This window comes from Nannospalax galili, unplaced genomic scaffold (genome assembly GCF_000622305.1).
Source record: "Nannospalax galili isolate Female #2095 unplaced genomic scaffold, S.galili_v1.0 scaffold2159, whole genome shotgun sequence".
NCBI lineage: Eukaryota > Metazoa > Chordata > Mammalia > Rodentia > Spalacidae > Nannospalax > Nannospalax galili.
The window spans coordinates 6,145-19,435 of NW_008342781.1; the positions used below are offsets into that span (position 1 = coordinate 6,145).

General features: G+C 41.6%; 1 protein-coding gene across 1 annotated transcript in view; it reads left to right on the forward strand.

The window, feature by feature from the left end:
- The window catches only part of LOC103738703 (probable 2-oxoglutarate dehydrogenase E1 component DHKTD1, mitochondrial), a gene marked incomplete at its 5' end in the record, with an annotated part of 51,062 nt that overhangs the window by 6,141 nt on the left and 31,630 nt on the right, over positions 1-13,291 (forward strand). Inside the window, 3 exon segments of the mRNA XM_029566295.1 lie at positions 7,976-8,245; positions 9,924-10,095; positions 11,134-11,332. Of these exon segments, the coding sequence (XP_029422155.1) occupies positions 7,976-8,245; positions 9,924-10,095; positions 11,134-11,332 (641 nt within the window).

Sequence of the window (13,291 nt, forward strand, 5' to 3'; positions counted from 1 at the left end):
ACTTCCTGTGGTCATCTTCAAAGCAAGAAGAACAGAAACAAAATCAAAACCTGAAACACAACAAACTGCAAACCCTGGAGCTAGAGAATTTATTATGCTGGTGCGTAGGGGAACCTTCATGTCTCTGTTGCAGGGACAGCCTACAGTCTACACTCTCAGCTGGCTTCATTGCCGGCTCTCTGATGCTACCAGGGGTCAGAGCCTGTGTCTGAGTGATGGTCTCTTACCATCACTCTCACCCAAAACCTGCTAGGGACACTTGGCTACAGGGACTTGGGGCTTCCTATTGAGCTGAAATTGGAATCTGGAGAACCAAGCGACAGTTTCTGGGTCAGCCAAGAAGGGGAATCTGCTTGGCTCAACCAAGGCCTGCCAAACCAGGCCTGGACATGTCCTCATTGTAGTGGTTTTGAATCTACCTACCAACTACATTCCAGGAAGTGTTTCTGTGGTAGAGGAGTCCCAGATTGGACAAGAGTATCCATTTATCTGTACAGAATGTTTAAGCGCTAGGCTCAGAGACAGCAGAAAGGGTAGCCCTGCATCTCTGTCATTGTACAGCTACTCAAGCCAGTGTGTATGTGTGAGGGCACATGGGAGGCCTACAAACCCTGAGGAGGTGTAATCACTGCACCCACCTCCTATAAACACACAGTTCTCATTGCAAAGTGAAGGTCTCAGAGCCCTTTGAGAGGCCCCAAGTCTAGCTGATGTGTGAGAGTGTCGCCTCCCTACCATCCTTGAGATGCATTTTAGGAATGGTGTCAAGAATGTATTGAAGAGCTGGGTGTGGTGGTGCACATCTTTAATCTCAGCATGCTAGAGGCAGAGAAAGGTTGATCTCTGTGAGTTCAAGGCTAGCCTAGTCTACATAGTGAGTTCCAGGCCAGCTGGGGCTACAGGGAGACCCTGTCTCAAAAAGACCAAAAAAAACAAAAAAAACAAAAAACAAAAACCCAACAAAACAAAAAAACAAAAAAAATAAAAAACTAAACAAAAAGATGGATTGAAGTAGACAGCTTATCTGATATGTAGTCTCATTATGATGTTTGAATGCAAACAAGCAGAATCCAGATATGAGGTCTATCCCATTTGAGTAAAATATGGACCCCATCATTTCTCAGTGATGAAGGGGGAGAAGAAGGCAGAAACGTAAGGCTCCCACAGCCTTGGCACTCAAGATTGCGGTCAAGACCCCCAAAGAACCTGATTCCTATATATCCTGACCACACTGCTCCAGGCCTACAAAACCAACAGCCCCTCCAGGGACCTGCCACCTGTACATGGCTGATGAGCAGAAGATAAATAAATGACTTTGCTGAAAACCAGTAAAGGAGAAGAAAAAGTAGGAAGAGGAAGAGGACCTTAGAAAAAGTAGAATATGGGCTGGGCGATGGCTTGGTTGTTAAAGTGCTTGGCTAGCAAGCATGAGGATCTTAGTTCAATCTCCAGAACCCATGTAAGAAAAGCAGGGTCTGTTAATGCGTGCTTGAAATCCTAGCACTTAGGAGGTAGAGATAGGCAGATCCCCGGGGTTCAGCAGCCAGCTTGACTTGCTCAGTGAGTTCCAGGCCAGTGAGAGAGCCTATGTCAAAAAAAGGTGCTTGGTGCCCGAGGAGTGACAGCTGAGATTGTCCTTTCGGCCTCCATGTGCATGCCAACAAGCACATACACAGACATTCACATACAGTTTTTAAAAAGACCTGTTTCTATTTTATGTGTACAAATGTTTTGCCTGCATGTATGTATGTGCACTTCGTGTGTGCCTGGTACTTATGGAACCAGAAGAGGGCATCAGATTCTCTGGAACTAGAGTCACAGACGCTGTGAGCTGCTGTGGATACTGGGAACTGAACCCAGCTCCTCTGTAAGAGCAGCAAGTACTCTTAATTGCTGAGTCATTTCTCCAGCCCTCTACAATGTTTTTTTCTTTTTTTTTTTTTTGAGGCAGGGTCTCCCTGTAGTCCCAGCTGACCTAAAACTCACTATGTAGACCAGGCTGGCCTTGAACTCACAGAGATCCACCTGCCTCTGCCTCCTGAGGCTGGGATTAAACGTATGCACCACCACGCTCAGCCTCAGCCTTAGCCTTAGCTCTTACCTTTAAGAGGAAAAGAGATTCTTCAGCCAAATATGAGTGACTATTGCCTGGGATTGTACACTGAGGGTTCCCCAGAATGTTTTACTGTGGAAGTGGTTACATAAGATTTTATTCGTTACAGAACAAAGAAACTCATAAATCAAGACATTTATCAAATACATTGGTGGGGACTGCAGGAAGGCTTTTCAAATAGCAAGGTGGGGAAAATCCTGTTGTAGATTTTAGCTGCTGTTTGATAACATACTAGTTTTTGAATAGGTGGAAGTTTATTGTCTACTAAAAATAGATTTTTAAGGTTTTGATAGTCAAAAAGATGTTAGAGTAGACATGGTGTGAGCAATGAATGACTTCCAAAGGGGATAAAAATAGCACAAAATAATTTGACTCTGAATCTCTAACTGGAAAAACTGCAGAATATGGCTTGTGAGGAAAGTAGAAGTTGGTTAGGAATAGGTCTATACTGAGAGTTCCATGAGGAATTTCCAGAAGCACTTTTCAGGTTGTTTAACCTAAGACACAACCCAGTTGTGTGAAGGCTTTTTCTCATATGGTGCTTAGAAGTTCTCGTCAGGGGGCTGGAGACATGGCTCAGAGCTTAAGAACACTTGCTGACCCTTCAGAGGACCCAGGTTTGCGTGACTCACAACTACCTGTAACTCCAGCTCCAGGGTATCCAAAGCCCAGTTCTTACCTCCATGGGCACACACACACATACACATACACACACACACACACACACACACACACACACACACACACAAATGAATGAAGAAAGAAAAAAAGATAAATGTTAAAACAGTTTGAATCAGTCATTTCAGCCTTGTGGAATCTTTAACATAAGTGTGGCTTTTTTCCCCTGAGAACTTAAGTTTACAATGAGTAGTTTTATTTGCAAACATATTGCAAATATATTCTCATATATATGTGTGTGTGTATATATCTATCTATCTTCATATCTCTATATCTATATCTATATCTATATCTATCTATCAGAACTCTGTGTGTCTGTCTGTTTTTTGGATATGACCTTCATTGAGCTTCTCTACCAGAGTGGAAATAAGTCTGTAGAAAATCAAATGTTACAATAACATCTGCATCACAATTAAAATCCAAATGGTGGGGCTGGAGAGATGACTCAGAGGTTAAGAGCACTGGCAGCTCTTGCAGCTCTTAATGAACCTGGGTTCAAATCCCAGCACCCACATGGCAGCTAACAATCATCTGTTACTCCAGTTCCAGGGGCTCCAATGCCTTCTTCTGACTTCCCTAAGTACTACATGACACGGGTGCACTTACATACATGCAGGCATGACATTCATATAAATAAAATAAAAATAGGGCTTATACTGAGTTCAATATTGTATAACTGTATTAATTCAACTGTGAACCTAGAAACTTGCAGCCACTTGTGAAAGAGATATACTCTTGCTCTGGAGTGTGTTACTGAATATGTTAAAGCTGTACTGAAATACTTCTTCTAATCATGTAGTTATTAAAAAATTTTTAAAATATTGATTAAAGAAATAATAATTCTTCAAAGCATAAAAATTTGCTCCTTAATAATTAGTAGATATGAAAAACATTACCACTGAAATCTACCTGACGAATTTATATCCATGCTCAGATGCCAAGGAGCTCAAAAAGCAACCGACTGTGACTAGTAATAATCAGATATATAGAGATTAGAAATGCATGTGCATCTTAGTGTCAATTGTATTAAAAATAATTTTTTCTGTAAAAAAATAAAGTTTAAAAAAGTAAAATCCAAATGGTGTTTTAAGAAGTCAGCTGAGAACTGGGGGTGTGGTAGCACATTACTTTAATCCCAGCACTCAGGAGGCAAAGGTAGGCAGATCTTTGTTAGTTCAAGGCCAGTCTGGTCTGCACAGAGAGTTCCAGGCCAGCCAGTGCTGTATAGTGTGACTCTGTCTAAAAACAAAACAAAACAGGCCTAGAGATGGTTCATCAGTTAGGAGCATTTACTGCTCTGTTGCTGGAGAGATAGCTCAGCTGTTAAGAGCTCCTGCTGCTCTTGCAGAAGACCCAGGCTCAAATCCCAGCACTCACATGGCAGCTAACAATTGCCTATAACTCCAGTTCCAGGAAATCCAGTATCTTCCTCTGGCCTCTTTGGGCATTGCGTGTAAACTCACACAGGCACATAAACATACACATAAATAGGGGCTGGAGAGATGGCTCAGGGGGTTAAGAACACTGGCTGGTCTCGCAGAAGACCTGGGTTCAAATCCCAGCACCCACATGGCAGCTAACAACTGTCTGTAACTCCAGTTCCAGGGGATCCAACAGTCTCTTCCAGGTGTACATCATGCAGACTCAACCATTAGCAACTACTCCAAAACAATTTATCACTGTAACTGGAAACATACTGAATCTGTCTTAACTTAAGCATTTTGTAAGTGTTAAACGGAACAACACTCAGGAGGCTGAGGCAAGAGGACTGCCATGAGTAAGAGGCTAGCCTGGGTTATACAGTGGGTTATACAGTGAATTCCAGGCCAGTTTGTGAGTCCTACTTTAAAAAAGGATGGTCTTGGGGCTGGAGAGATGGCTCAGAGGTTAAGAACACTGGTTGTTCTTGAAGAAGACCCGGATTCGAATCCCAGCACCACATGGCAGCTAACAACTGTCCGTAACTACAGCTCCAGGGGATCCAACAGCCTCTTCTGTCCTCCGTGGGCATTGCAGGACATGGGTGCACTTACCTACATGCAGGCAATACACACATACACATAAAATAGAATTAATACAGAAGACCCAGGTTCGAATCCCAGCACCCACGTGGCAGCTAACAGCTGTCCATAACTCCTGTTCCAGGGAATCCGACAGCCTCTTCTGTCTTCCGCAGGTGTTGCATGACATGGGTGCACTTGCCTACATGCAGGTAATACACACATACACTAAATAAATAAATAAATAAAATATTTTAAAAACATACACATAAATATAAAATAAAATAAATATCCCCCACCAAAACAAGATAGTCAATTAATTTAAAACTTAGTACTTCAGAGCTAATAGCTTGTTTTAAGATACAGTAATACTCAAGTATGGTTAAGATTGAAGAAATTTCAAATGCAGAAATTTTGTTGAGTGGAAAGCTAATTAAACTTCCAGCATTCTCAAATAGAATTACAAAAGGGCTAAATTGTGCTTAAGGAAAAACTTTTTGTTGTGTATGAGTGTTTTGCTTGCATGTGTATACGTATACCACATGCATGCAATCCCTGGAGAAGCCAGAGGATCCCCTGGAACTAGAGTACTAGTGGTTGTTAGCTGCCATGTGAGTGCTGGGAACTGAACCAGAGTCCTCAGTAAGAACAGTCAGTGCTCTTAACCTCTGAATAATCTCTGGCCCTAAATTGTGTTTTTCACAGGAATAAGAGCCACTGGAATCACTCTTAAGGAGCATTTATTTTTAAAGGTTTTTTTTTGTTTTTTGTTTTTTTTTGTTTTTTTTTTTTGAGACAGGGTTTCCCTGTAGCCCCAGCTGTCCTGGAACTCACTATGTAGACCAGGCTGGCCTTGAACTCACAGAGATCCACCTGCCTCTGCCTCCCAAGTGCTGGGATTAAAGGTGTGCACCACCACACCTGGCTAAAAGTTATTTTTTAAATAATTATTTCATTTTAATTTGAAACCTAGAAATGTACATTCTTTCTTTCTTTTTGTTTGTTTGTTTCCTTTCATTTTATTTATTTATTTGTAGTTTTGGACTTTTTGAGACAGGGTCTCCATGTAGCCCAAGCTGGCCTGGAACTCACTATGTAGACCAAGTTGGCCTTGAGGTCACAGAGATCCGCCTGCCTCTGCTTTCTAAGTGCTGGGATTAAAGACGTGCACCACCGTACCCAGCTCTATTTATTTTTATTTTATGTGTATGAGTGTTATGCCTGCATGTGTATAAGTGGACCCAAATCATGCAGTGCCCAAGGAGGACAGAAGACAGCATCAGATCCCATGGAACTGGAGTTACGGACAGTAGTTAGCTGCCATGTGGGTGCTGGCATTCAAACCTGGGTCTTCTACAAGAATAGCCAGTGCTTTTAACTCCTGAGCCAGCTCTCCTAAAAGTTATTTTGTCACCATAAGGTAGAGACAACTGAGTATTTGCCTTGAGTTAGATTCCTCTTAAAATGTTGGCACTTTATTTGATTCTGAAGACTTCCAAGTAGTTCTTATTGACCTGTTATAAATCTGTGCCTGGGATGAGGGTGGAGGGAGGTTAGAGGAGAGAGGAGAGATAAATAAAGCTTGGGTAGTATGAAAAACCAGCAGGAAATGTATTAGCTCAAAAACCTACTGAAAAATACATATACAATATCTGAACATGAGTGGCTTGTGTATACCTGAAGTCTATATAGCAAGAAACACAGTGCCAGACAAGAGAAACCTCCTTCGAGGTTTTGTCAATGTAGTACGAGAGACTCCCAAACTAATGCAGGCTACGGCCACAGTCCTTGATTACTTCCCAGAACTTGAAGGTAAGACACTATTGCTGAAGACAGGACATATTTTGGACACAGGATATAAATCAGTAGAGCTGGAACTGACCTGGAAGCCTCCTCCCTGAAGACAAGCTCACACAGTGTTGGAGGGTACTCTGCAAGTTGTAAAAGAGAAAATCAATCAATGATCTAACCCCAGCTTTAAAGCCCAATAACCACAACAGTGACCAGCACAGCAAACTAAAGTGGTGCAGCAGTGGCACCTTTATCTTGGGGATAATCAACAGCTATCTATTTGGACTTAAAACCCTCTCAGTAGGAGGGAACTCATGTGTGGCTCTGTAAACATAGCCAAATACACATGGCTAGAGAGCTCATAGATACTAGAGAAACCCTCTGTCATATCCCTGGACAAATGTAATTTCTTACTGTGTGCTAAATATGGATCCTTATATTTACAGACACATATATATCATTCACCACTTATCAAAGATTCTTTTTGCAACAGACGGAGACTATTACAGAATTCCACAACTGGTCACACACAGAGAACAGGTATAAGAGATGCCTGACCCCAAGTGACACCTCTACAGTGGAACCTCTACACTAAGTCTCATGGAACATAGTGGAAAAGGGGTAGAAAAAAAACTAATGATCTCTCAACCCTCACCAGCGAAGCTTCCTCATGCAACAGAGTACAATGTACATAGAAGGCGACACCTGGAGAGTAAGAGTATAGAGAAAAAGAGATTACAGACTGTGTGTCCCTGGATAGGACTCCGGTATTAAACCTCACCCACCCATGGCTCAGGACCACTGTGGAAAAGGGGACAGAAAGATTGTAAGAGCCAGGGATGGTGCATGATCTTAAGGAAACTGTGTCTTCCAGGCCTCTGGGAGTGTGTTCATATGAACTTACAGCAAGGGTGTCAGCTTACACAAGACACATGCAAACTCAATCTGACAAAATCTAGCTTAGAACTGGGGAAATGGGCAGGAGTCCCCAACCTTAGCTGAAGAACTGATTACTGCTGGGTGAGGGAAAGTTGATCCTCTTTAAGGGAGAGATCCTAGATAGACTGACTAGAATCCAGTGGGTGAACTTGCACTGAGGGACATCTGGGTACACAAATTAGACCTGATGGGCCTTAACATTTATGACAGAATGCATAAATTCTGGTGGTGAGGGTATGAGGGGGTATGAATGGGGAAGTGGGTATAAAGATAATAAGATGTTTTGTACAAAGTGCACAAAAATTCAATAAGAAATACACGTTGAGAAGAACAATAAATGTGCCTGTCTTTAAATAATGCATGCTTGTAATAACATAATGCTAATTTTTATTTAAGATCATGCTATACTTATTGTAAGTAAGACTTTAAAAAACTCATATGCTTATTTTAATAGCTGCTGTTTCGTAAAATGCAAGGTTTAAGTGAATTTCCAGAAAATATCTCAAGTATTGGAGATGTACTGTCCCATCTGACCTCCTCTGTGGACCTGGACTTTGGTGCCCACGGTCCCCTCCATGTGACAATGCTGCCTAATCCCTCACATTTGGAAGCTGTTAACCCTGTGGCTGTCGGGAAAACTCGAGGCAGGCAACAGTCTCAGCAAGATGGTGACTACTCTCCAGATGGCTCCGCTCAGCCTGGGGACAAAGTCATTTGCCTACAGGTACTTTGAGTTTCAGAAAGTGAGAGAATACCAGAAAGACTATTATCTAAGGGGCTGGAGTGATAGTTCAGTGGTTATGAGCACTGGCTGCTTTTGCAGAGGACCCAGGTTGGGTTCACAGTACCTACATGGTGGCTAACAACCTTCTCTAACTCCAGTTCCAGGATATCTGATGCCGTCTTCTGGCTTTTGCAGGCATTACATGACAAGGGTGCACTTAATACATGTAGGCAAAACACTCATACACATAAAATAAAACTAAATAAATAAAAATAAAAAAGTTTAAAAAGAATATTGTCTGGGTTGGTACATCTGACAGGAGATTGCGGATATTCAAAACAAAGGTGAAGTGGCGTTTTGGGAAAAGAAGATTCTGAAGTTTGCAGGGCTGGAGAGATGGCTCAACAGTTAAGAGCACTGACTGTTCTTGTAGAGCACCTGGATTTGGTTTACAGTACCCACATGGCAGCTAATAACCATCTGTAACTACAGTTCCAGGGGAATCCAATGGCCTCTTCTTACCTCTGTGGGCATTGCACAACATGGGTGCACTTACATATATGAATGCAGTACACTCATAAAGTCATATAATAAATTTAATATTTTGAATTCTTTCTAAGGTTTTTCCAAGATCTGAAATTGGCTTTTTATTTGCTTCAGAAGGAAATGCACCCCCCCACACACAAAACCAAAACAAAACACAACAAAAAAACTTTACTGCCTTGTCTACCAGGTTTTGTGATGATCTGATTCAGCACTTTGGATGTTCTCGATTAGCATATTAGACCTCCTCTCATAATAACACTGTGGGGTTTGTGAACCTTTTCCTGCTTATATGTGATAGGTCTCTCTCACCTCTGTTTTAGTGTGCGCCATCATTCTATTCTCTCAGGTTCTTGATGGCAGCTCGGGTTAGGCAATGGTGCTGCTACTCTCCGTATCTTCTCAGGGGTGAGTGCCTGGGGAGAGGAAGAGTTCAAAGGTGTGCACTATTCCTCATATCTTCTGGTGTGTGAGAGAGTGTGTGTGTGTGTGTGTGTGTGTGTGTGTAGAGAGAGAGAGAGAGAGAGAGGTGTTTACCAGGTGCATGCTGGCTATATATGGAGGTCAGAGGACAACTTTGTGGAGTCGGTTCCTCCTGCCTTTTTTGTAAGTTCCAGGGGTGAACTCAGGACCTCAGGCTTTTGAGGCAAGACCTTCTACTCTCTGAGCTATTTCACTGCCCCTATTTCTCATATCTTAAGCCTATTTTCAGGTAAAATTTCCCAGAGCTGAGACTGGGGCTGTAGCTCAATGGTAGTACAGTGCTTATCGAACAAGAGTAAGACTCTGGGTTCAATCCTCAGCACAGAAAGAAAAGAAAATCCTTAGAACTAACGTTTTCTTTGCATATCCAGTAGCCCTTCCTCCCATGGTGCTGCTATAGATGGAAGAATGTTTGCAGAAGAGAAGAGTATAAGTTAGGAGGAAAAAAGGCTGCACATCTTTGAAAGGTGCTTTTAAGATCAGTCTAAACACACTAAGACCTCCTGTAACTTGTATATGTTTAGGAGATCAAGGGAGTTGTGACAGAGTGGTTGTCAGTATCCCTATTAACTCTTTGGAACAGTTTGTTCCAATCGGAAAACATAAATCAATTAATCCTTTACTCCCCCCCCCAATCTCTCCCATGTTTTAGGTTCATGGTGATGCTTCTTTCTGTGGTCAAGGGATTGTTCTTGAAACATTCACGCTCTCTAATCTCCCACATTTCAGAATTGGTGGGAGTATCCACTTGATTGTTAATAACCAGCTGGGCTACACCACTCCAGCAGAAAGAGGAAGATCTTCCTTATACAGTAGTGACATTGGTATGTAACACAATAGAATTGATATTGCTGTGTCATGCAGACAAGCAATTCCTGGTTATCCCATTTTAATTTTTAAAAGTTAAATCAGTAGTTGCCGACAGTTGCTAAATGAACATCCATTTTATAGTTTGAGTGTGTTATTTTATATAGTTCTAGGAGTTGAACATAAGGCATCATGCCAGGCAAGCACTCTACTACAGAACTGCACTTCAACCCTGACTACTCCCCTGACTTTGATCTTCTTTTGGTCTTATTGACGCAGAGTCTCCCTGTGGCTCCAGCTGGCCTGGACTCACTATGGACACCAAGCTGGCCTCAATTTCACAGAGATCTGCCTGTCTCCTGAGTGCTGGGATTAAAGGCATGAGCTTAAATAGCCAACTGAACAGTCTGGTAGAAATCAAAGAGCAATGTAGTTGGTATAACACTAGAGTTTAGAATAATCAAATTTAGCATGCCCAAGGTCTTAGTCAAAAAAAGTATGTTTACCCACTAAATTTGCTAAAGTCTAGTTAGAAATAAGTTGAGAAGCAGCAAAGCCAACTTCTTTTAATCTAGGGAAATCAGCAGTCCTGGCACAAAGACAGGGCTTTTTTTGCCTACTTGTATGTCACAGAACAATTACAAGAACTAGAGATAGTGAGGATGCATTTCTCTGGAAAAAATCTTTTTCTAGGATGCGTGCTTTAGTGACCTTTTTGTCTCAGGAAGAAAGATAATAACAATAACACAATAATGTTAACGGTTATGTACAAAGTACTGAGAAACATTAACACTTTCTATGCATTGACTCATAAAATCTTGACAGTATCATTCAGAGTCCAGACTAGTCTGAGATTTATAACTTTTCCAGGATCACACAGTAAGTCATGCAGCTGAGACTAGTTAGGTAAGTTCCAAAGCTTGAGTTTTTACCACTCAAGCCAAACTACCTCTGAGTTCCAGGGCTGTCTTTCCACATAAGCTGTAGACCTTGTGGGACAGCTAATATTATCTCATGTTAACTGGCCTTTTTTGTCTTGGTCTTACCTTCCTTAGGGAAGCTTGTAGGCTGTGCTATCATCCATGTCAATGGAGACTGGCCAGAGGAAGTGGTCCGAGCCACACGACTGGCTTTTGAATATCAGCGCCAATTCCGCAAAGATGTGATTATTGATTTATTATGCTATAGGCAGTGGGGCCATAATGAGTTGGATGAGCCTTTCTTCACCAACCCAGTCATGTACAAAATCATCAGGTACATTTATAAATCTTCTGTTAATATACATGTTGACCTCAGTGCTTGAACCATCATCATCACTACCATCACCATCATGTTTTGTGGTGCTGGTGATCCAGACTGGCCTTGTGCATGCTGGGCAAGTGCTTCATGACTGAGCTGTGCTTCAGCCTTACTGTCTTCCTTTTTAACTTGCATTGTGTCTGTCTGTCTGTGAATGTGCCCGTGCATATGTGTGCATGTGTGTCATAGTGCACACGTGGAGGTCAGTGGACAACTTGGGGGAATCGGTTCTCTCCTTCTACTGTGTGGGTCCCAGGGATTGCACCCAGGTTGTCAGGCTTGGCAGCAGATATCCTTTCCTGCTGAGCCGTTTTGCCAGCCAGCAGCCCTATCATGTTCAAATGGGATGAACAACTAGATCATGGCTGTCCTGTAGAAGCCAGTGTGCTCATCTAAGTCTCAGGAGCTCCCCATATTCTTCAAACTCCCTGTTTCCTCATTAAATAGAGAATGGGCAACTTTTCTTACTTAGCAGATAGCAGGACTATGAAAGAGGACTTGGAGGACAAAACCTTGCCCAAAGCTAGTTAGTATGGCTCTGGCAGGATCAGGAATAGGACTTCCATGATTCACTTCTTTAAACCATATATAAGGACCTGCTTCCATATATAAGGAATCTTGGTAGGAAATAACTAGAGGTTTAGGTTTTGGTTTTTTTTTAATGTGTATGTATGTGTGTGTGGGTGCATGTGCATGGAGAGGCTGGAGGAAAACCTCATGAAGGAATCATCCTCATGAATACCACCTATCTTCTTTGACACATAATTTCTCATTGGCCTAGAGCTTACCAGCTAGGCTAGACTGGCTGGCTGGCGAGGATCTTCCTGTCTGCATTTCCCTAGCAGTAGGATTACAGGCATTACAGGATTACGGTATAGGTGATGGCCAGAATTTTTTCCTGGGTTCTGAGGATTGAACTTGCATGCTTGTGCTTGCAAGCATTTTACCCATTGAGCCATCCTCCCTAACATGAGGGATTTAATGAATGTTTAGCACGTCTTTGCTCAATATGGAAGTCACTAGCTATTGAGCATTTGAAGTGTAGCCAGTTCTGATGAGATTTCAAAGGCTTAGCATATAAGATGGAATGGCAAATATCTCAGTTTCTATATTACTTATATATCAGAATGACAATGTTTTGGATATATTTACTTAAATATCTGATTAAGATTCCACTTATTTCTCTCTTTCTAATGTAGTTGCCAGAAATCTTAAAATCACATGTGTGGTTCACATCTTATTTCTGTTGGACAGTGTTGATTCAGGAAGTTAATATGACAAAGAGCAGCACGTCATTTTGGCATTTTCTTTTCTAGATATTGGAAAGTAAAATAGATCTCCTCCCTCAGTATTTCCTCATAGGCATAAATTAAAGAAGGAGGAGAAACTTGCTGATGATGAGTGGACCTTTCTGGTTCATAGGCAGCAGCAGAAGAAAAAATATGGATTTGATTTAGCTCTGAGCTTAGCAGGTGAATGATTCTATGTGCCCCAGGGCCCAATTTAATAAACCCATCTTCCTTCCTCTCAGTTTTTTGAGAAGTAAGTATGATTTTTACAAACAGATCTTAGTATAAAGTGTTATACAAGCACATAATAGTAGTATTATTGTAATATTAAGTACCAATTATTTATAGATTGTTATTATTTTTGTTTGCCTGTTTGTTTCACACAGGATCTCACTATGTAACCCTGACTGGCCTGAAACTCCCTATATAGACCATGCTGGCCTCAAACTGAGACCTCCTGGCCTCTGTCTCCCAAGTGCTGGGATTAAAGGCATACGCTACCATATCTGGCAATAATATTTATAGATTAATAAAAAAATCCAAAACTGATTTTGGCACCTTGGGTTTAGTACATTTTTTTTAATTTGTTATTTTCATTTTATGTGTATGAGTGTATTACCTGCAT